General features: G+C 38.5%; 1 protein-coding gene across 20 annotated transcripts in view; it reads right to left on the bottom strand.

The window, feature by feature from the left end:
• Positions 1-21,000, bottom strand: part of ABI3BP (ABI family member 3 binding protein) — a 183,447-nt gene extending 162,447 nt beyond the window's left edge. For all 20 annotated transcript variants that reach the window (XM_058424358.1, XM_058424389.1, XM_058424398.1 and 17 more), the window contains exon 1: positions 20,838-21,000. In XM_058424358.1, coding sequence (XP_058280341.1) covers positions 20,838-20,952 — 115 coding nt within the window. In that variant the 5' untranslated portion in view covers positions 20,953-21,000. The remainder of the gene's footprint in view (positions 1-20,837) is intronic.
• Between the last annotated feature and the right edge of the window lie 3,062 nt (positions 21,001-24,062).

Genomic DNA, 24,062 nt, shown 5'->3' with positions numbered 1-24,062 from the left:
TCCCTTTCAACTCCAGGCAGAGTTACGAAGCCTGCTATGCTTGGACAATTGCCTGGCAAGTTTGATCAGCCTGAGGCAAGCAGGAGGTGCTTGAATGCTCATCCAGATCCATTTGTGATACCACAGTTTATTTTCTATGTAAAGAACAATTGACAGTTACTTCAGTTGATTTTTTTTTTTTTTTGAGGTTTTTATATTTAGATAATCTTTTGCACTGTTTTCCTCCAGCAGTGCAACTAGGGGAGAAAATATGAAAGCTTTCTGCTGTGGCAAAGACTCAGATGCACAATATTTGGCCTAGCTATAGTTCCAAAATATCCTAATGTGGACATAGCTTTTACTGGCAAAAGAATACTAGTTAATGTCACTGTTTGCTGAATTAGACTGAGCAGTTTTTCGATTATTTATACTTTTTCCATTTCTACAAGGTTTCAGCTGTCCAACAATTTTCCTAGCCTAAGTGTCCTTTAAATAAATATGCTCCTCAGCAACAAAAAACAAATCTGAAGTCAGGCCCAGATCCAGGCTAGAATTTAAAGCCACCATTTAAAGTCACTTCCTAAAGAGATGGCAAGACAGAGTATTATTTAACAGAGTATGCCTGTATCTCCATTTCTACTTCTAAGCTTTGTGTTAGAATCGTTTTATTTGGGTGGGCATAATGATTTTCTTTCATAAAATAAGTATTTCCATATTAGAAACACCTTTCTTGTCCCTCCTGAAACCTTTTAATTTCACTCCTGGAACTGGATGTGCATTGCCACACTGAAAAACTAACAAGATGCTTCCCCATCTTCTCCAATGATATTCTTCAAGATAAAATCACAGAAGTGCAATGATGATGATAGTTTTTTGACTGTAGATAAAATGTTAGTGAGTGCTGACAACATCCTGAATTTGGGTAAATAGTTTACACTTTTGTCTAATTTGGCACTACCTAGAATTTGGACAGGTACATTACAAGAAAAAAAACATGTAACCAACTAAACAAAAGGAGTTTCATTTAAGGGTGTCTCTTTCTTGATGGAGGGGCAAAGAAAGGGAGCATGATCAGGATTTGAGTTGGTCTCTGTAATATAGAAAGGACTCTTTAAGCCACTAAAGCCTTCCACTTAAAACTTCTGGATATTCACTACATTTACCTACTTCTGTTTCTAAGTTGATAAGATGTTTGAGCGGCTTACAAGAAGAAAAAACAACTGTCAGCTGTGCAAGGAGTTAATTTTTGGTAGACAAAAATCTCTTTAACTTTCTTTTAACTATAGTCAAATCTTCCACCCACAGAGCAGTGAAGTAGAACTGGCCCAATCTTGAGACAGCGAAACAATCATATACAGTATCATACGTTAATTCTGAATATTGATGTGAATTAATTAATCTATTTATTAGGACAAGAGGAGTATACAGGCAAAATATGAAATAGGCATCCTTCGGCATCTAGAACATTTAGGCTATTGCAAATTCCAGGATCCAAATGAATAAACTGAAATTGTACCACAATTTACTGATAGTGGAAGAATAGGCTTGGGAAGGAAAAGCTCTGCTGTTCATAGCGCAGCTGAAACTGTTTCGAAGTGAGTCAGTTTGGAGTTACTAAACCAGACAAAGTCTTAACCACATCAGTGGCAGAAATGGCCAGTTACTGAAAGTGTCGTAGGAGGCCTCTAATGACAACACAGAATTTATATTCCTAAACACATTGTCATCCTCAAGAGTGATTTGGAATACCCTCTTCCTGTTCTTCTGTTGTGCAGAACAGTGTGGTAGTGATGAAGAAATGACAAATTCCAAATTATTTACTTATTCAAGCCATAACATTGTTTCCTTACTATTATGCCCTGAAAAGATGAAGTGTTAAGTTTTTGAAAAACCTGCAAACATGCACTGAAAAGTTAATTTCATAAAAAAAATCAGAAAGGGGATCTAAATGATACCTGTCTGGAAGGGCAAGGCATATCACTTAAGCAAGATGGATACACAGTGCCAAAATCTTGGTACTAACTTGGGCTTCTTTGCATCTCCAGGCCTCAACACAGTGAGCCAGCCCTTTTAAAGTAAGTCAGAATGTATTTTGGAAAATGCCACTTGCAGTATTTCCTTAAATCAGATCACACAAACCAAGCTGAGAATAAGATCCCAATCATCACTCCTGGCCAAGCCCTGCACTAGCTCTCCAGTCATTACTCATCAGCCAGCACCCCCTTGGTTCACAGCTGGGAGAAGGTGCAATTTAACAAAGAGCTGTTACTACAAATGGAAAACCCACAAATTCCCAGAGGCACGTGCAATGTGTGTCTCACAAACCACACCCCTACTGAGAGAGTACACTGCGTTCAAAGGCTCACAACTTCCTCAAACACCACTTCCCCTCAGAGCATGCCAAAATAATAATCCCAGAAAAGCCAACACCCACATGAACTTTTAAACTGTCTTTTTAAAAAGACCACATTCATTACTCTGGGTTGTTTTTGTTTTGTTTTTTTTTGTCTTGCCTATTTGTAATGACTAAAAAAAATACTGAATTAAACCAGAATGAAAGAAACATGACAAACTGGAATTGCACTAACTTGATTACAAATTTAAATGCACAAGATAAAACTGAACACTGTTAATACCAAATGAAAAGATTTAATACCTTGATATCCACTTTTATCTACTTGAAGAATATTATCTGTAAAAGTATCCTTCAGCTTGTGTTCCTCAAAATACAAGTATAAGTTTCGGAAAAAAAGAGACAAACTAATGAAAAAAAATGCACTGATGACCTAGCTACACAAATCAGAAAAAAAAGACAGTTAAATGAATAAAAATCATTAAGAGACAACAAAGAATATCACTGTGCCTAAGCACTGTATAAAGTACAGAAGGTAGAACTGAAGCAGCTCTGCCCCATGCCCCAAACTCAGTAAAACGGAGATGGCAGAAATGAAAAGATATAGAAAAAAAGCAACAGTGGGCAAAGTTTAGAAGTAGATTCCACATGAAGAAGAAATAAATTTCAAAGTAAATGAGTAAATAAGTCCAACCAAAAAAAAAAAACCTCACCCAAAACTTTTCAGCAGAGGAAACAGCAGGTGAAGGCTCCTACACTAAAGATATGTGAATCAGTAGTGGAATGGTAAAGGTGAATGGGAAGAAATTGTTTCTTTCTTGCTAATCACGAGGCCGGAAAGCACTGAACTAAACTTTCAAGGGCAGAAATGAAACATGCCATTTGTTTCTCCTAAAATACTTAGTTAAAAAATAGTATGGGATTCAAAACATAGCATGGATATAGCAATTTCTCTCTGCTATCTTCTCCCAGGATATTTACAGAATCTTAGTATTGCTGCAGCATAAAGAATATTTATGGACAACAAAGTAAGCAAAATATATGCTAATAGGAGCTTAATTTTCTTAGAAAATGAGGCAAAAAATGGTGCATTTGTCCTCAGAGAGCTCTGGTAATCCAAATGCTTCAAAATAGTTTTATTCCACATGCTGTTGTTCTATGTTTCACCTGGTTTGAATTCAAGTATACTGTGGATGGTAATAGTCTTAAATGCAGTAATATATTATCAATATATATTCATGTACTAAATAAATGTCTACAGTGTAGGGGGAAGATGAGTAAATTGGAGGAAATCTCCTTTTACACAAATCTCACAGCTATTTTGTGTTCACACTTTTAATGGGTTCTAACTAATTTCCCAGAGTAAGAAAGAATAAGATAAAAAATACAGACGACATACAGAAAAAAAGTACAACTGTGAGACACAAAGCTGTGAGTTTAGAAAATATGAACAAAATCAGGAGGATTGTTTTCATACCCAGAAAAACTACGCAAAGTTGATTTTTACTTTCATCTTTTGGGGGTGGGTAGTGGGATCCAATCCAAAGAAAGCTATAAGGAAAGTCTTAGACTGTATCATATACCCAAAACACAAACCCAACCATTTAAAGCAATAGTAGTACTGGTAATTTTGGCAAAATTTTATATTGTAAAACTAAAAAACCAAACAAACTTAAAAAAACAAACAAACAAACAAAAAAAATCCAACCAACCAACCAACCGAACCTATTTGTGGAATATAAATACCCAAGGATTTGAATGATTTTTTCCTTGAAGTTAATTAATTCATGTATGTCATCCTTTTCCAAAAGTAATTTCAGTTTTGACAGATGCACATACAAAAAATATAAAACAGAATTTTTCTAATATTCCTGAGAAAGTCAAGATAAAAGGTAAGAGCACTTTACATCAAAGAAGAGATAGTAGAAAGTACCTTTAATAAATGGCAGTATTTTCAATGGAAGAGTCACAGAAAAGCAGTGACAGAAGATTAAATAAAATGCAGAGCCTACAGTTGCCTGCTGTTACCTACACATAAAATTCTTCAGGGGAGAGAAACGCCAGTGGAGCCAATTCCTTGATACCAAAATGAAAAAGTATAACCAGGTAACAACTTGTACCAGTCATGAAAGATCCCACTATACATGGTATTGCTTATGATACAACAACCTTGTACTAAATGGCAGAGAATTTCCAGAAGACACCACAATTTATTATTTATGGAGAAAATGTTACTTGGGGCTAGTTACATGAACACTTGCCAAAAGTGGATCCCAAATGGAAGTAATTTTGAATTAGCCTGAGACTATGAGTTCATCAAAAATATCTCACTTCATAATTGCACTTTAACTCGTTCATGAATCATGAAGTTAGCATTTCAAAACTACTCATCTATCCAGCAATCAGATAAATGGAAGTGGAATAAAAACTCGAAGATGCATACCACCATCTTACACACTAACTCCTGAACATAATTTTATATAAAAATCCTCTTGATTATATAAAGAAAATTTGATTCTAGAAAATAGATAGTCAACTACTACAGACTTACTAACAACTGGATTTCACATGCATAATGTTAGGTGATCAAATCACTGAGGACAAGTCAAATTGATATGCAAATTAGTATAAAATATCATATACTATTTATACTTTACATTTTCTATAGACAATCTATTTCACGACAGCTACTCATTCTTGAACCATATACTCACATTTGCACTGTTGCAAGTTACATCCTTGAATTTTGAATTTTCTTCAATTTTATGGGCGTTCTCTCTTACTGAGCATCATAAATGTCAAGATGACTGGTATTTCTAATCTCCTGATACGTATATTCCGTTGAAACATTTGCATTTTTACTACCGTTTTAGACTAAATTAACCTTATGAAGGGCCATGGCAGTGGTACCTGGTGTGTTTACTGTGGAACCCAGGCTTTACAGAGAACTGGAAGAAGCTACACAAGAAGAAACATGATAACTTTCAGATTACTGGCAAAGTCCTCCACTATGTGCTCAAGAAGTTCTAGCAGTAAATTTTTGTGAAGCAACATATTACATCATGGCAAAGGGAATAGTAAATGTCTGCTCCTGGGAGACTGTGACCGAAGGAAGGAGGTATCTCCAGAACAGTGGTGATCCAACAAAGAGGGATATTTTTGTACGCTCTTCCCAGTAAGTAATCCTAATAACCCCAAGACCATATTACTTCTAATGTAAGCTCAGTTGATACCCACAACAAGACGTAACCTCCAGCTCCTGATTCTTTCTGAACAACTGGAAAAGAGATGTTAGGCTCAGAGATGATTGTGGACAAGAAACCAGTGCAAATCATTTAACTGAGAGACATCTATTTTGTTGAAACACCCTTTACTGAGGAGTCTGGGGGCTGTTTCAACCTCACACCAGGGACAAAGGCATGAATGAAAAGTTCATGGGGGACACCAAAGTTGTAAAATACAGCAAGCTATGTCACAAAGAGTGAAAATAGCTGTGGTTTACATCCACAACATTTTTAAAGAATATGAATTATTAAAGACCTGGGCAATAAAATTAAAGGAAAATAATAAAAATTATAACATCCAAATTGCAAAGCATATCTACTAGTATTACAAATAGCAGTTGCATCTTTTTTACCTACAGATGTACCAAAATATGATCAATCTAAGCAGAAAAATCAATTCCAGGTTTCATTTCAGAACATTTAAGCTTAATAAAAAAAAATAGCTTTGTCATTAACAAATAGCATTTATAGCTATAACATATGGCCTTACTACAGTGGATAGCACCTTCTGAAAAAATCAAAAGTTACAACTGACACATGAAATAATAGAAAAACAGAACAAAGAAGCAGCCTCACCCCGAAGAAAAATTTAGCTTAAAGAAAAACAGATTAATCTCAACAAAAACAAATACTGATAAAAATGAAAATCACAGAAGTTTCAGACTGATAAGCAATGCAAATGTGAAACTCAACGTCATATCAACATAATTATCATCTGTTGTTTGACCCAATTAAAAGGATCATTCATATCCATCTCTCTTTTAGGAATTAAGATAAGAACTTTACCTTGTCAAACAGCAAACCAACTCAGCAGAATGCCCCCATAAAAATTTAATTAGACTCTTCTTTTGCATTAGTGTCTGTTGTGCATCAATACAATTCCTGGTAAAACTAGAGACAAACAACAATCAGCTTAACCTAGTTTGGAATTGCAAACATGTAATTGTTCTCATAATTACGTAGGTAATTACATTGGCATGATCTGTAAGAAAGACTAAAACTAAGACAGCAACCTAAATACATTCTTTTTGATAGTATTTTACAAAACTTCAATCTTTATAGGCCACTTGTTATCAATTGACATTTTAAGTGTACACAGAAATGACTCTCTGTTCTGGTCTAAGTACTGACAACAATTGGTCTACATATCAACATCTGTAACAGCTTGTTGGCACCCTCCTCAAAATCTGGGGTGGTGCAAAGGGAAAACAATACACAGTCTACTCAACTCGTGACTGAGGTTCATTTGTTCAGCAGCACTGTGACTACATCAGCCATCCTAGTCAGTACAAAAATAAACAAAATAATTAGCAAAGGGGAGAAAAAAGTGTGTGGCACCTGTCACTACAATCTCTCAATGCTAATAATGCAGTTGACTTCTAAATGTTAACTTATCTCTTACACAAACTGATTGTTTTGCTTTTTATAGAGGAACCTACAAATGCAAGCTACATTTTTTTTACTACATGTAATTAACTAAGTCTGTAGAAAAAGTCAATATACTTTATAGTTTCATATTAAAGATTTAACTTATCAAAGAGTGAGAGAGGTCAAATACCTCACTGGATTCATATTATCCTGAAGAAAAAGAAACAGAACAAAGGCAATTAAACATTAGATTTTTGGTCACCAGTACAGACTTTTTTAACCAAACCAAGCAAAATTTACAAACTTCAGAAAAACACAACAAACCAAAACAAAAAATATGCCCCTGTGCCAAACCAGAGACTTTTCAAAGGATTTCTTTTTTTTTTTTCCACAATTTCCCACAAGAAGAATCACCATTTCTAGTTTTCCCAAGACAAGATTAAAATAATTCTCATAATACAAAAAAAATGTGTAGTTTGATCCACTTGGTGGCAGATATAAAACAATATACAATATACTTGATGTAACCTAAAAGTGTGTATTCTATTTCATCTGTTGAAGGCTGATTTTTTGGGAGATGTTTTGTCCTTCTCTTGCTCCTCCAGGAGGGAAAGAGGGGGATGCCTTCTGATAATGGCCCAGCCATTAAATCCAGGTGGGGCAGTGTTTCTTATCTCTTTCACCACCCCTCCATCCTCCAGGGGGACGTCTTCTGATAATGGGCCATTAGGGCCCACCAATGACATGGCACATTCCATCATCCCTTTGTGAGATGCTCCACACAGTGGGGGAGGAGACAACTGTTCCCAGCTAGATAAAAACTGGGACTGAAGTACAGAAGGTATCTGGTTTTTCCACTGAATTCCTGGAGGAAGACTGGACCTATCTCACCACCACTAAATTTTCTATAAGAACATCTCTACTCCACAGAACCACGTCCGTTACTCAAGAGAACTTATTTAGACTACTTCCAACACCCTGACCACCAGGGTGCCAAATCGTATCCCTGACTCGTGTCAGGATTTTTTCCAGGATCTTTGTTTACTTCCTTGCTTGGTGTTTGTTTTGGTTTTTTGTTTTTTGTGGTTTTTTTTTTTTTTTTGTTTTGTTTTTTTGTTTTTTTGTTTTTTTTTTTTTTTTTTTTTGGGTTTTTTTTTGTTTTTGTTTTTGTTTTTTGTACTACTACATTTGTATTTTCCTTTTTATTTTTAATATTCCTAGTAAAGAACTGTTACTCCTATTTCCCATATCTTTACCTAAGAGCCCCTAATTGCAAAATTATAATAATTTGGAGGGAAGGGGGTTTACATTCTCCATTCCAAAAGAGGCTCTAGCTTTCCCTAGCAGACATCTGTCTTTCAAAACCAAAACAATACTTAAATAGCTAAACTATTAGATAAGTAGCTAGATCAAGCACAGACATGTTTCAATGCTTGGCCACAGGTTAAGTTTAAAAGGTCTGTTGAATTTTCATGATGCAGGGCTCTCAGATGACTGGTGGAATCTGTCAGAGTACATGGATTAGTGTCTTTTTCCATTAATGTGTTTTGCTGCATATGACATTTGCAAGAAGATACATGTGCGTGAAGCCGCTCATGACACTTGAAAAGTTACAGCAGAGAAACTGATACAGAAAGGATGCATTCATTGTTTAGTATGAGCTCTCCCAGAATGTCTGGTGACAGTACTACCTGTTTAATGCCAAGTTTAATGCCCAACCAATTCAGCTGTTTATTTAGCAGAAGCTGCCAACAAAGATACCAACACCATAAACAGTAGTTACTTGTGCAGTTTGGAGAGCTGCCTGCTGGGAGTGGAACTCTTTGGATGCAAGCAAGAAACAACACAGACTATGAAACAAGCATTGGAAGGCAATTTTAGACATAAATTTGTATTTGCATGGGGTTTCATGGACGTTAGTGCTACTACGAGGCTGAATGCGATTTCAATGCTCCAAGCTGCAGTAAGGTAATTGCTAATAGATCCTGAAAGTTCACCAGATAAAAATCAGTGATTGAGAGTATTGAATTAGTCCAGCCTTGAACTTACAGATGTTAATTCTGTGCATATACTTCCATATTCTCCAAGTAATGTACTCTCCATATCTATTCATAACATCTCAATTTCTCTCATTAAAACAGATGTAGTTAGCAATGTAGGGTCTAGTTTTTGATTAAGTTCTTTGAACATTGTCTCAAAACACAGTCCACACAAGCACAATATGTAATCCAGCTTCTACATGCCAAAGGGAAAAACAAAAGATTGCTGCATAGCTTAGTCTGTAGAAAACTGCGAAGGTTAACTCTCACATGTTAAAAGTCTTTGATGTTTTAAAGATTCCGGAAGTTTTGACCATGGCCGGCACCATATTAGACTGTGTCAGAGGAATTAACCAGGACAGTCCTATCTGGGAAGTAAACAAGCACCAAACAGCTTAGAAAGGAACAGCACATGAGAGAAGCAGAGGAAAAGTTTGCCATTAAACGGTGAGCCAACAAGTCAGCACTCAGACATTCCACTTTGGGTTGATCTCTTGTCTTTCTTCCGGGGCTTATTCCTTAGGGGCTTTTTTCTATCAGTCCAGCATGTCAAGAGAAGAAAGTTTAGAGCAGTAAGAACCAGCCATCAAGCCTTGGAACCTTGAGCCCTTCCCAAAAGAAACAAGACCTCAATGTTATTTTAGGACTGCTTTTGTAAACAAATGATTTTGCAACTTTAAAACAAATCTAAAAGAGCATACCTTAAAATTTAAAGAGAAAAAACATAGTAAGAATAACATCTTCATTAGTTCAATCCGGTCTCAAAGGAAGTGACTATGGTAACAAAAATAGAAAATTTTATCTATGTGCATAAATCCCTCCATCATCAATTCTTTCTCCTATCACAGTATTTCCAAATCACTGTACATCATCACACCATAGTTTCCCTGACAACTGAGCTATTACCTAAAACTGTAAATTTGAAATTATTTCAAAGCAAGTCAGGAAATAGAAAAATATGACACCTCTTACTCCTTTTGGAGCAGCACATTAAAAATTGCAATCTACAAAGCATGAAAAATGTTATCATTGTCATGTGGGGTTTATTGCCAGTATCAACATCTGTAATTTTCTTTGCCATAGTGTGGTCCCAATTCTATTATTCATATATTACAGCCAAAAATATTGAAGGACAGCCATGGTTCAATGTTAAGGGCTTCTTAAGGTGAAGTAAAGCATTCCAAAATTCACCCTCAAAGTAACAGGCTAAAATGGAAACTCTGAAAAAGAGCAGCTTTTCTATTAAAGAAAAGATGTAAAGATGTATCTACTTTACCAGCTTAATCCAGCAAAAGGCACCAATTCTTAAAAGAAAGAGCAAAAGATATTTCTGCTCCTGGCACTTTTCCCTCTTCATTCCTTTTGTACTTCTAAACCCTGGAGAGGATGGAAGTAATTAAAAAATTAGCTTTCTTTACTTGCAGCTTTGTCAGCATCTTACTCAGGTTACTGCAATATATTGCTTTGGAGCCTTTTTTGTTTGGCTAAATGGGAATCCAAATGTGGGCATTGCTGCAAGTAATTACTCCATTACATTTGGAGTAAATTTAACCACTGATTATTAAATAAGGAAAAAACCAGAGAACATTAAAGTCCTTTCTCACCAGACTGTATTTTGTCATAAACAGCATACACTTTTTAGGTGAGAGTGTCATAAGTAACAATGCTTTTAATTTTTTAAGCTTCTAAGTTTTTGATGTACTTCTCTTTTCACAGAAGATGGCAGCTGGCTCAGCTCACGTGTATTAAAAACATGAGGATGCCAGTGGGCAGGTTGTTTTCACAAGCAACACAAACATGAGCAAAAGCATTAAGAAGAATCCTAAGACGACTTTTACTATCTTCCCTATCAACAGATGGAACATGCAAAAAACATGATATTAATTAATGTTGCATTATTTGTCAACAGATAAGCTGAAGGAGTTTTCAGAACAGTATAGAAGCAAGCAGGGCCCTTAGGGGTTCCCAAAATTTCCTGCTATTAACTCCCACAGCTTTTAAAAAAATAATAATTAAAAAACCCAACATGTTAATTGGGTAAGATATTCATTATGTCAGCAACTCACAAAGGTAGTTCCACCATTTTCACAGAAGTTACAAAGTAAAATGTAAATCTCAACTCTAAATAATCACCAGAAAAACAGAATTTGATCCTCCCGTCATCGTGCACACACCCACATCAAAAGGCATTACGTCATAGGTATGCCACTATATTGGGTTTCTGTTGAAGTGACTCTTGCAGGCACTATTTATCGTTTAAATATTCTGGAAACATGCTGCAAACATAGAAAATATATTCAAGGTAGTCAGAGAGACCTTGCTGTGCTCTGTCACTGCACCATACTCTTGAAGAAAACATGCTACATCATCTTAATTGTAGCAACAGCTGCATTTGCACAACTGTTTCTGCGTTACTTCTTGTTAATAAAGCAAGATGACAGAAGAAGTGGAATCATTATCATCTTTTCAAACATTTCCATTAGTTGAATCACTGCTGTTGGCTCTGACTCCCCGCAGAGTGTGGGAAGTGTCCTGGACACTCGTAGTGCTGCCCCTACGGAGCCTCCCTGCAAGCCATGCTGGATCAATTCTTCAGTTTTAGAGCCATTTCAGGACGATTATAAACCACACTCAGCTCTTTAAATGAATGCATTATAGCATTGTCAGAAGTATTATTTAAGGTGGTATTCTGGCAGCTCTGTTGTCGCCAAAAATGACCGAAAGTTGGGTAAATAGAACTCCTTAACAGCAGTGCAGCCTCACAAACCAGGCATTATTAACAGTGGGCCATGGGGGACAGCTCCATCCAGCGTGCATTCCCATCCTCTGCAAGCACAGAATGTTGCTTGCACACATTCACCACAGGCTAGTGCATCACAATTCCCAGAAATTTGTACGTATTACCATAAAACCCTCCCCTGGTTCAGCCCCTTTCATGGTCTTGTTTTGTCTGTGGCTGCATTCCTAAGCCAGATACACTCTCCTCCAAGAGAGTGTATCTCCTCTCTTCCTTTATCTCTCTTCTGCCCTTGCTCAGATCCTGCGCACGTTGTTTCTTTGCTAAGAGTACACAGATGCAGTAGAACTCCTTGTTCTTAGATTAACCCTTCAGTGTCAAATCCCCTCTTTGAAACCTCTCAAATTCCTTAAGGCCATTTGATAAATCTCAACTCAGGTTTTATCTACAGTATGTATACTCTTGCAAGATTAAGGTCAACCCTTTTGTGAACACGACCAGTAGCAATGCTTGCATTTATTACAATTATTACAATTATAATCACTGTTGTAATGGTTTCCTGTACCTCAGCCAGCCATCCTTTCAAGGACCATTCTCCTCTTTCTTGAAGAATTTTATTGAGCCAATTAGTTTCAGAGGCTGTTTGGATAGCGTTGCTGTCAGCAACTTGCTCTATTTTGTTGTCTTTGGAGATCTTCTGCTACATTTGGGATGTGTACACAACAATGTTCTCTATCCAGTGTTTAATATCCAAAAACCCCTTGTTCTTTGGCCAATAAGAGATTCAAGGCCATTTTTACCCTGGTTTTTCTGAGTTTCTTTATTAGCCTTTTGATTTTCATAAATAGAGTCAGATCTTTTAGTTACTGTAGAATATTAGAGCAGTTTTTCTACCTTTCCCACAGAAGTAATATAAACAAATCCTTTGTTTTTCATTCTCTGTCTTTTGTTTGCATATTTCTAACCTGAAAACAATTGTAACTGACAATTGGTCTGGCCACTGAGGCTGAGGGGTGGAAACCCCAAAAAGCCAATCTTCTGCTAGACCCACAAATGTATAAAAAGTAAAAAATAAACAAAGGGGCTCTCTTCTCTCCGCTCTTTCAGCTGGGAGCTGGATCGAAAGAACCTCTGCGAAAATCTCTTGTCTGCGTGTGATTGCTTTGTGTGTCTCGGTGACAGCCATTCTGTTTCGTAATGTCATTTTAGTATCTATTTTCTGGAATGCCTGTGGCTTTGGATAGTTTCTTTACTTACCAAGTTCTTTTGCCATTACATTAGTCAGATTATCATATTGAGTCACCATTGACAGATTTATGGGGATAATTCCTCAAGGAATACGTACCCCTTTTGAATTGGGGATAGGGAGGCAGACTGTAATGCTGGACAGATCACACATTTTACCAGACCCTAGGATTAAAGTCAATATTAAATTTTCTTCAACACCTCCACCTAAAGATAAAATTATTCCCATAAAAGTTAGTCTATACATTTTGCTGCTCATTTACAATTGTCTTTGAAATTTTCATTTGCAAGGGTCCGGTGTTTTCCACTGTCCACTCTGGGTCTGGAGCCCTCTTTATTTGGGTGCAGTGTATCCAGGAGTTAATTCCTTTCACTTCCACAGCCATTCTTGTAGTCAACAGAACCAGATAAGGTTCTTCCCAGTGCTCTTGAAGTGGCTCTGATTTCCATGTCTTGATGTGTATGTGATCCCTGGGCCGAAATGAATGAACTGGAGTATGTATGGTAAGAGATTGAGAGAATGATAAATCTTTTAAGTTAATTCAAGAATTTCCTTAATGAAATTAAATATACTATTTCCTGATTCCTAATTTGTTCCTCGGACCCAGGGAAGGTTGCAATGGTCTCCCAAACATAAACTCATATGGACTCACCTTCAGGTTAATTCAGGCCTGTACTTGAATTCATAACAAGGTTAGTGGTAAAACCTGTGGCCATGTCAGGAAAGTTTCCTGACACATTTTGCTGATGTGTCCTTTTAAGCTTTGATTCATCTGCTCAACCCTTCCATTAGATTGCAGTCTGCATGGACTATGTAAATCCCAACTAATACCCAACTGCTTGCTATGTTGTCGTAACACTTCAGTTACAAAATGGGGTCCCCTATCAGATGACATCCAAACTTGGGTATGATCTCTTTGAGGAGTACCTTGGTGACTTTCATAACCTTGCTGATGCAGCAGGGAAGAGCTTCTGGCCACCTGGAAAGGGTATATAATAATACCAGGAAATACCTATATCCTCGTCGGTGTGGTAGTTCAGAAAAATTAACTTGCAAGTAACCCCAGGAGTGTTTCCTCTATTAGTAATTACTGGAGGTAGTCTTTTGAATTCAAATTGTTATTTTTAAGACATAGCAGGCATTTTTCCATAACTCACCTGACAATTTTTGTCATACAGACACCAAGTATCTGAGTCCAAACACGAACCACCATAGCATTGATTCCCCAGTGGGTTTGCTGATGTTTCTCCTTCACAATTTGCAACCAGTTTGTGGTGGGAGTTACCAACCACCCACCCTCTTTTTTCTGGGCTTTGAGCTAAGTAGTTAATTTTGAATCAGCTTGACTACATCCAGGGCTAACTTCTGGAAATGAAATAACTTTATGTATTAGTGCTTACATGCCTTGTTGCACAACCTCTCATTCAGATTTCTCTACTTCCTACATGAATTTGGGAATCCCCACATTGGTGTGCCTTGCAGTGTAGTAACAGCCACTTCTTTGAGGAGCTGGAAAGCACCAAGAAGGAACAATATTTCTTGTTTATACTTATTGGGAGATTCCTGTGCTGTTAATAAACCTCTTTCCTTCCATATGACCCCATGTTAATGAACGATGCTAAAAGCATATTTCGAGTTGGACCAGATGTTTACTTTTGTTCCCCTGCTCTTCCATTTTTTCCTGCTCTGCAGTTTCAAGGCTCTTGGTAGCGTTATGAGCTCTGAAAATCAATTCCAGGCAGTTTCCATTGGTTTCAGTTGCTACTAAGATGTCTTCAGCATAATGCATCCTTTGGGATTCTCCTATTGCCAGCTCTCTAATTCCTTTGTCAATTGGGTCTCAAAAATCACTAGACTATTTTTAAATCCTTGTGGTAACACAGTCTAGGTAAGCTGAGTTTTCTGACCAGTTTGAGGACTTTCCCACTCAGGCAAAAATACTCTTACTTTGTTTATCGAGAGAAAAAGAAGGCATCCTTCAAAAATATCACTGTGAACCACTGGTGATATTCCATAAGGGCTGTTAACAGGGTATAAGTATTGGCTTCAACAGGGTTGTTGTCCTGGACTATTTGATTGACCTTTCATCAGTCTTGTACTAACCTGGACTTGTCCATTCCCTTTTTAACTGGCTAAGTAGGAGGGTCATGTTCTGACTCAAATTCTATCAATAACCCAAATTCTCTGAAATTTCCTACTAGACTCTTGATTCCCCTTCTAATGTTAAAACATGCTGTTTCTGCCTTACCAGTTTTGTTGCAGGTTTTAGGGTAATGCTTACAGGTTGAGATCATCAGAACAGCCTGGAGCTCATCATCCAAACCAAGAGCGTTACTGCATTTTCTATGGGTTCTGGTATTCCTCCTCAATTGTCTGGTTCCAGTGTTCCCTGCAACATAAAATTCCTTGCCTCGATGACTTTAGTCTTGGGTACCAATAATTGTATTTTTTCCATCTTTAAATACAATCTGAGCTTCCAATATATAGGTTTCTTCCCAAAAGAAGAACCAGACACTCAGGCCTGTATAAAAACTGGTGTGTTATCCACCGTTTGCCAGATTTAAAGTTAATGGGGTTAAAAGAATATCTGGTTTTCCACTTTCCCAGTTGCACCAATAACATTTGCAGTTTCTTGGCTTAATTTTCCCTGGTTGTTATTTAACACTGAATAAGAAGCTCCAGTGTCCGTTAAAAGCCCATTTTCTGTTTCAGCTCCTTTTCCTCCTTCTCCTTTTTCCTCTTCCACTCAGATACACAGCACACACACAGTGCACAGAGTACACACAGTGTACACAAGGCTAGCACGAGACAACGTCAGCTGTTAAATGTTCACCTTCAAACCTCTCCCAGCCTCGCAAAACACAATCTACAGGTGAACTTCTTGGTATCCCTCTGTCTGGAGCCTGTGATGAAAATGCTAAACCCATACCAAATTTTGCAATCATTAAGACTGAAACAAGAGGGCACTTCACACCCACAGATGCAATTTCAGCCAGAGAAATCAAAGCAAAGTCGACAGCACGCACTCCAGTTGCCACAAAACCCCAGCCGTACATTGATAAACAAGTGAGCGAGCAAACGAGCCTTACATCATGGGGGTCCCGATGCCAATCCTACGTGCCAGCAAACCAAAATCAACACACAACTCACGCCCATACACTCCCAGAGCCCAAAAAGTCCTCAGAGCATTTGAGCAAACTCCACCACAAACCATAGAATAGCCTCAACCATTAGGAAGAGAACACAGCAATCACCTCGGACAGGAAGCCTGCGGTCTCTGGGCTGCAGCAGGGCAGTGCTGGCACCTGGGCACTGCCGCTTGGGGCAGGGGAAGCTGTGTTTGGACTCCTGAATTTTAGGATAACAGGACAAATGTGTCCCCACAAAGTCTACTGCTGAACCCAGATAACCCGAACTTATGAACTTTGGGGGAAAATGACAGGTTTGATGGGGGAAGATGTGCTAGGCCATGCAGGAAGGCTGTACCTCCTAGTACCTCAGCCAGTGGGGCAGGATGAGGCTGGGAGCTCGGGGTAAAAGGAGGCTGCATCCTCCAAAACCTTGAGAGAGAAACCCCATGGAGATACCCCCCAGTGGACTCTGTCCCTTTATTTGAACAAAGGTGCAGGGCCCCAGTGTCTCTTTCACGAAGAATGGCATTTCATAGCATGATTTTCCACACCACAGTTTCATATTATGAAATGATACATAATATGATTTAATAATAATACAAATATATTCATATTATTATTATTATTTCCTAATTATGTGCAAAAGGCATTGTTAAAAGGTATTTCACTATGCAGATGCGTGCAGTTATGGCCAGCACTGCCTATGTATGTGTTAGCACCTAAGTATGATGCTGTAGCTGCGTGTTTCCACGGTGCCCAGCCCAGCCCGGTGCTGGAGCGTGACAGCAGCGGAGCCCGCGGGATGCGCTCGGCTCAGGGATGTCGAGGCTGCTCGGCTCCCCCTGCCAGCCCTCGGCAGAGACTGTCCCTGGCTCAGAGCAGCCAGGCTGAGACTGCACGGAGAACATGGCTGGGTTCAGGCTTGGGCAATTCCAGGCGCCCTTTGTGTGCAGGTCTCCGGTTCTGAGGACGCCACACAGATACCCGGGATTTGTGTGCGTTATGATTTTGTTTGAAAAATAATCAGAGCAGCAGTAATGGGGTATGGACTTCAGCATCTCCAGTGCAGAGTCCGGACTGGACATTAGGTAAAGATTCCTCACAGAGAGGGAGAGGGGAATCTGCTCCTCACAGAGAGGTGGGTCACTGGAATGGGCCACCCAGGGAAGCGGTCACAGCACCAAGCCTGTCAGAATTCAACCAGTGTCTAGCCAACATTCTTAGTCATATGGTTTATTTTTAGGTAGTTCTGTGAGGAGCAGCGAGTTGGACTAGATTCTAATGTGTTTGTTCCAGCTGAAGATATTCCATGATTAGCAGTTCAAATCAAAGGTGTTACTCCCCTCTTAGAGCAGCATTGAAAAAAACATGACCACAACTGTTCCAATTCCAGTGCTGAATGGGTCTGGTGTCACCATAAATGGAGAGGACCAGATAAGCTAGAAGGTAAATGTTTGGGGTTTTCTTGCATGGCTGCCAGGTGTACATTTGGTCTAGCAAACAAGTCTTTTTCCTGATAGCCTGTGTTTGCACCCCTGTGCTGCCTGAATCTCACTTTTGAAATACACGAGATGCACAACTGGCATTCATAAAGCAATATGTAAAATGTTTCTTGGTTCTGGGCTTGCAAGTTGTCAAACACTCTGAAGTAGCTTACAGTTGAGTCTTACTGAATGAGTATCTTCATTGAAAATTAAGGAGGGATTCCCTGAAGCTCCATTTGTTGGATTTAGATTTGTTGGGGAGTGTTTGGTGTAGGCTTTTGGTTATGGTGGTGGGGTTTTTTCTGGTTTGAGGATTTTTGTTTGTTTGTTTTAATTTTTTAATAGAAGAAAGTTGATACATGCAGTGTCTGTATTAACACAGAGAATTTTAACTTGAATGCAGGCAAAATGGGAGAATGATAGGTAAGACAGCTGATTTTAAGGGATAAAAACAGTAGATGGTAAAGGCAAATGCTTTCTTTTATGGGGAGAACAGGTTTTAGTAACATGTTTTATAGACTGTCCAAAATGCTATATTCCTTGGGCTCAGTACACTTCAAGAAGCTGCAGGAAGGAAAAATAATCCTTGCTGAAGTACGGCTGAACATTTTATTATTGTTGTTGTTGTTACTATTATTATTATTATTATTTTTACTACAGTTGCAATATTAAGATCACTGAGAATGAAGGAAATTTTCTTCATTTATTGTGGGAGATCTGAACTTGCAGAAGACAGAAGCTGAATCATTAGAAATCTGGAAAAAATTTGAAGTAACTGCTTTTACTTTAAAACAACTTAGCAGTCCTGGGAACAGAGATAGTGAAAGCAGTTAGCAGTTTTGAGATTCACAACAGCATCCCTGCACAGAAGAGAGGGGAGTCAGCTGAAGATTGGAACTGCAGGGAGCAAAAAGAGATGAGGGCTTGAGAGGCAGCACATTGGTGGCATTTCATCTCTTTCTTATGTGTGCTGTGCGACATGTACTCCTGAAATCTTGGGCCCTATGTGTCACTACATACTGTCTGAGGAAATTTCCCAGTACTCCACCATCTTCAGGTGGAAAGAAACAGTCTGTTTCGGTTTGTCTGTTCCCCACATAAGGTTTTAATGCACCAAACCAGATTTTTTGCTTTTGCTCTGGAAGGCTGTGTTTTAATCCCTAATCCTGGGAATTAGATTTAGACCTGAAATGCGAGGCTTCTGTTCTTTCCAGTGATTTTTTTCCCACAGGCTTATATCTGTGGATACAAGAGATAATTAGGCTTTATTCTTCTTTTTAGTGGGTTGTGACTGCAAGTTTTCTTGGTTGCTTGGGTTTTTATGTTGGGGGTGGGTTTTGTGTGTTTTGTTGTGGGTTTTTGGTTGTTGTTGTTTTATTATTGTTATTATTATTATGTCAGTGTGTGTGCCAGTTACATGAAAAATTTAGCTTCCATAATCTTCAAGGAAAACATTCTGTTACCAGAAAGAGGATGTGGAGCAGTGACTGCACTGCTGTGTAATGCTATGTAGGAGCTAAAAGCTCCTTTCATCATCATATTGTCCCAGCATGGCCAAAGGTCATGTAGAACTTCTTGGCAAGTAAAATAAACCTTCCAGTTACCATGGGAAGCAGATCTATGGGGCAGCTGGGTTGTAGCTCAAGTACAGCTTGTTTCGAACACTTCCTTTCGAAACAAAGGCAAGTTAACTGTGGACGTATTTCTTTAAGCTGTATGTTATTTAATCAGGGGTTTATACATTGCCATATTGAACCTGGTTACTGAACTTCAGTTTCCTGCATGAACATCTGTTCCACTTCACAGAATGACCCAGGCTGACTGTGGGAATAATTCCTTACAATACAGCTTTTTGTCCAGGCATTTCTGGTCACTGTAACTGGGAGGGAAAATGTTGGGGCCAGTCAGGACTGGAAGCTCAGCTTTGCTTGAATAGGATAAAACTCTCTGAATGGTTGTTACTTGTGTGGCCACCAGGCACCCACTTTCGTCTGTGCTTTCAGCTGCCTCTGAAAACACACTGATAAATGCTTTCATAGCTGATGGAAAGCACACACCCCAGAAAAATAGGTACTGGAAAGCACACATCCCAAAAATAGGCGCTCAAAGAAAAAGGGAGAAAAATTAGCAATAGGATGTGCTCTTTTTGCTTGTGCTGCTGGAAGCTGCGAAGTTGTTACTCATGTTCCAGTAGCTCACATTTCCTATCTTCTTGGTCTAGGAGACAGGTACAACCCAAGCTGCCACGCCAGCATTTGCATTGCAGTGAACCCTTGTCATTTGCACTTGTGCAGGTTTGCTCACATCTCCTGCTGAAGTCCAGCATGCCAACTCTCATATCTCCTCCCACACACACTCACCCCCTGCTATAATTAGCTTAGCTGCAACAGGTTTTTTGACCCTAAATGTTCATTTGATCCCTGTCAGCACAAAAGCAATAAATTAGACTGCATGCAGCTTCCCAACTGGAATGAATAGTCCTGCCCACACTTATAAGGAAAAACAGCATGTGGGGGAGCAGGAGGCCCCCAGCTAATGGAGAGTATATAGTACAATAATCCTAAACTGGGCTTCCTTCTAACAGATTAGAGTATCATTTGGAGAAATGAGGAGCTCATGTTCTTGCTGTAATTTAGGCATCTCCTTTTTTAGAATATACATTTGCTCTTTACAGGCTTTCCTGTTCTAGGTAGAGAAATTTGATTCTCGGAGGACTTCTTTTTTTATATCCCAGTTTAAACATGTCGAGACCAAGAACTGATCACCATGTTTAACAGGACGTTAGTTTGAACCTTGCTGGTCTGCTCTGGGGTCTAAGGACATATCTCTGCAAGATCTGAAACACTTTCCATCCAGCAAAATTACATACAGAGTAGGCAAAACAGGAAGACTTTACATTTAAGGTTTGTATCAAACCTGTTGTTACCATTTGTTTGCAAAAAGGTGTTATTTTTAGTTTCTAAAAAGAAACCAAGCAAACAAAACCCCTGCGTGGCGGCAAATGGGTTGTGCCCAGTTGCAAAATGGTGAACAGCTTTCTCTGCCTTCTAACAGTACTCACAGGACCAGTCAGTGATGCAGAATTTCCAGTCAGAATTTTTCTGTTGTGGAGTTTAGTAGAAAGTAGCAAATTTTCCTAATCTAATTGTTGTTATATCTTGGAGATGTGTTTCTCTTCACAAAGTCTTCAGTAGAGGACTGATGTCGGGGGCTTACCCCAACATTGAGGTGGTTTCAGGGTCCTTTGCTCCCCTGCACAGCTCCGAGCTGAGCCGAAGGAAGAGACGGAGTTCTCAGGTTTAGATTTCTCAAGGTTGCATACTTCGTTCATTGTTTCTTATCTTACAATTTTCTCGGAGTCCGACAAGATGTTCGCAGCTGCATGGATTCCTCACGTCTCCCCCTGAGCTGGGCTGTCCTTATCTTTTATACTAATTACTACGTATTTCTTGTTTACTATTTCTTACCAATGTCTATCACTATTACTAAAAAGGTCATCTTTACTTTGACCCAATCCTCACTAACTACTTTGTGCCACGTCAATGCAGCAATGGAGTGAGGGAAGGAGAAGGAGAAGAAGAAGGAGACAATGCCCCAGATTCCCCATCTTGTCCCCATTCACTTCAATGCTAGGAACTTAAAACTACTATTTTCTCATTCTGTGATAAGCTAAACTACTATTTTTCACATTCTTGTGGCCTGTAAACCTTCTCTCAGTGTAAGAAATTTTTCCCATGGACTGAAATCAAAGCCAGTGTCTCTCTGAGCTCTGGGCTGGGGTCCCAGACCCCCCTGCCCAGGTCCCTGACCCTCCAGGGCAACCAAAGGAATGCCCTGGACTCCAACAGACTGAGACACACATATTTTCCTCTATAATTAACTTTTTTTTCTGTGAAACTGTAAGTACATGGTTGTTTTCTGGAGATGTATTGAACTAATTGATCATCTAGTCTGGTAGAGTACCATCGGCTTTAAGACAATAATAAGAATAAAATAATGAGGTGGACAACAACAAAATTTAGGAACTTTCTTCTTTCCACTCTTCCCTTCAGTGTGGATAATCACAATACAAATGAATTAAACGAATACTTTATCTCCACTTTTTGCTTGGAAATTGGCTTTTCCTCACATATTTGACATAACATTTATTTTATTTTTTCTTGAAAATTATCATTGAAGTGAAGCCTTCCATAGTAATTTGGGAGAGCAGTCTAGAGGTAACAGTCTAGTCTGTGCCCTCTCCTTAAGACAGTAGGTATTGACTATTTTCCCGAAATTTCCTTCCCTATTCTCCTGTACTGGTGCTTTCTTCTAATTAAAATATTATGTTCATTCTTTGAAGTGCACGTACCTTTTCTAATGCATCTCCAGGGCAAAATGCTAACAATAACCTCAGACTTTTAATTATAATTGTCATTTGTGAAGGTATAAAAATAAATTACTTGGAAAAGCATGAGTGGAAAAATTCTCAGTTAAGTACCAGCCTAGAAATTCCAGCAGAGTGTGCTGTAGGTTATCTCCTTAAAAATACATTTGAGAGTGAGGGAGTGGAAAGAATGTTGGAAAGGCAGGTGAGTGTTTCTCTTGATCCAAAATGTGAAGTCCAGATAGTGAGGAAGAGCCTGTATACATGCCTCAAAATTTTCTCAGATATTATTATTAGTTTTTAAATGTGGTAACTGTGGAATCATTTTATTGATTTGAAGCCATCACCTTTTATTATTCAGCCTGAAAAAATAGAATAGATTGATGTCAGCAAGTTATTTACACTTAACTTCTTTATTCAAGAAGTTTAGTTTAGCCTAATTTAGTCTAGAAGAGTGTTTTAGTCTTCTAGATTAAACTGGTGAAGTATATATTGATAAAAAGGAGGAGTCTCTTTCACTTAATTTACTTTATTGACTCTTTCTAGCTTGTGTTAGTGATTGATTTGCACAGAGCAAATTTAATTTGTTTTAGATGGAAAATTTTTCTGTCAATAATACCAAAACACTCTTAATGCTACTAAATACTTCACTTTCACAAAGATTGATCCGTATTTGTCTGCTGCCTGCCTAATAGCTGTCAATGGTCATTCCTTTATGCGGGACTGGTATGCACTACGTCAAACAGTCTTGATGTAGAAGCCTTTTAGGCCTTCTGAAGCCTGTTTGGGTTTGTGTCTGTTATCTTCCCCTTTCGTCCCAAAGCACAAAAGGTGAAAAGAAAATAGCAGGAGATTTTCTAGAGAGAACTCATGGGGAAGGCTCAAGTCAACAAACCTCCTTTAAAGTCAGGAAGCTGGAGTATAACCACAAAAACACACACATCCTCACACCAAAGAAGACAAAGCAAATGCCCACTTTAAATATGTTTTTTTTAAGTGCACTATTGAAAGGAGTCTCCTATGCTTTATGAGCAGCCAGAAGGTGTTGCTGTGAAGGCATCAGCTGATTAACTAGCATTCAGGTTGGTTGCATTCCAGCGTGTCCTATAGTCTCTCAGTTGCTTAGTCAGATGGCAGTCTATTTTTACAGACTTGCTGGTTTGTTGCCAAATGGGATAAAGGGACTCATCTGACTGACAGGAAAGCTTAAATTTTTCCAAGCCTGTCAGGAAAGCAGTCCTGTAATAAGGGGAAAGCTTGCAATATGCCATTTGCCAAAGACAGGACTGACCGGAGGTAAGACTATTAAATAAATGGATCAGCTTTCTTTACTCAGAAGCTGTGAAGGAATGATAGACCATCTGCTCTCCTGATTGTCTTTAAAGGATAAATGAAAATTGAAGAGAAGTTTGGCCAGGTTTTCTCCTTCATTCTTTCTAATGAGCCCTCGTGCTGCTAGTTCAGCATGCAATTTTAATTTAAGACAACTGTTACTCCTTATGCCACTTGACAGCTTGTGGGACCCTGACACAGTGGTTAGTGAGACAAGAGGTAAACCATGTAAATGCAGAGATTTTTCTACATATAATTTGGAGGAGAGGTAATAAATGTTTATAGATTATGCAATCTTTCAGGAATCTTTTTTCATCCTGCACAAATAGTGTTTGAGGTGTTTCTCTGCTTTTATTTTCTCTTTATTGTTGGCTAGATTTAATGGCTTTTGTTGGGTTTTAGTTTTGCTCTTTTACTACGATTCATTTGTACAGCTTATGTGTGAAACTTCCTCAACTGCTTAATTGATCTCTTCAGCACCCAAATGAGGCACTAACATTATCCTTGTCTAATTATTAGAGGAGAACAATTAATAGATTGAGGAAAATGCATACAGATCAGTATAATTTGGCCTACCAGTAATATGAGAAAGCTGAGTACTTCTCTTGGTTATATTGAAGAGGAAGTAGGTGCTCCAGAGTTCCAGATATTTAGTAATTTACCAGCTTGCTTGGAATAACATAGAAACCCTGTGACAGCTAAGAATGTGGCCCAGAGCAGAGGAAATTGAACATGATTCTGTG

The sequence above is a fragment of the Hirundo rustica genome, chromosome 2 (assembly GCF_015227805.2).
Source record: "Hirundo rustica isolate bHirRus1 chromosome 2, bHirRus1.pri.v3, whole genome shotgun sequence".
NCBI lineage: Eukaryota > Metazoa > Chordata > Aves > Passeriformes > Hirundinidae > Hirundo > Hirundo rustica.
The sequence above is the reverse complement of the archived record's forward strand: the minus strand, read 5'-3'. Positions and strand labels throughout refer to the sequence as shown.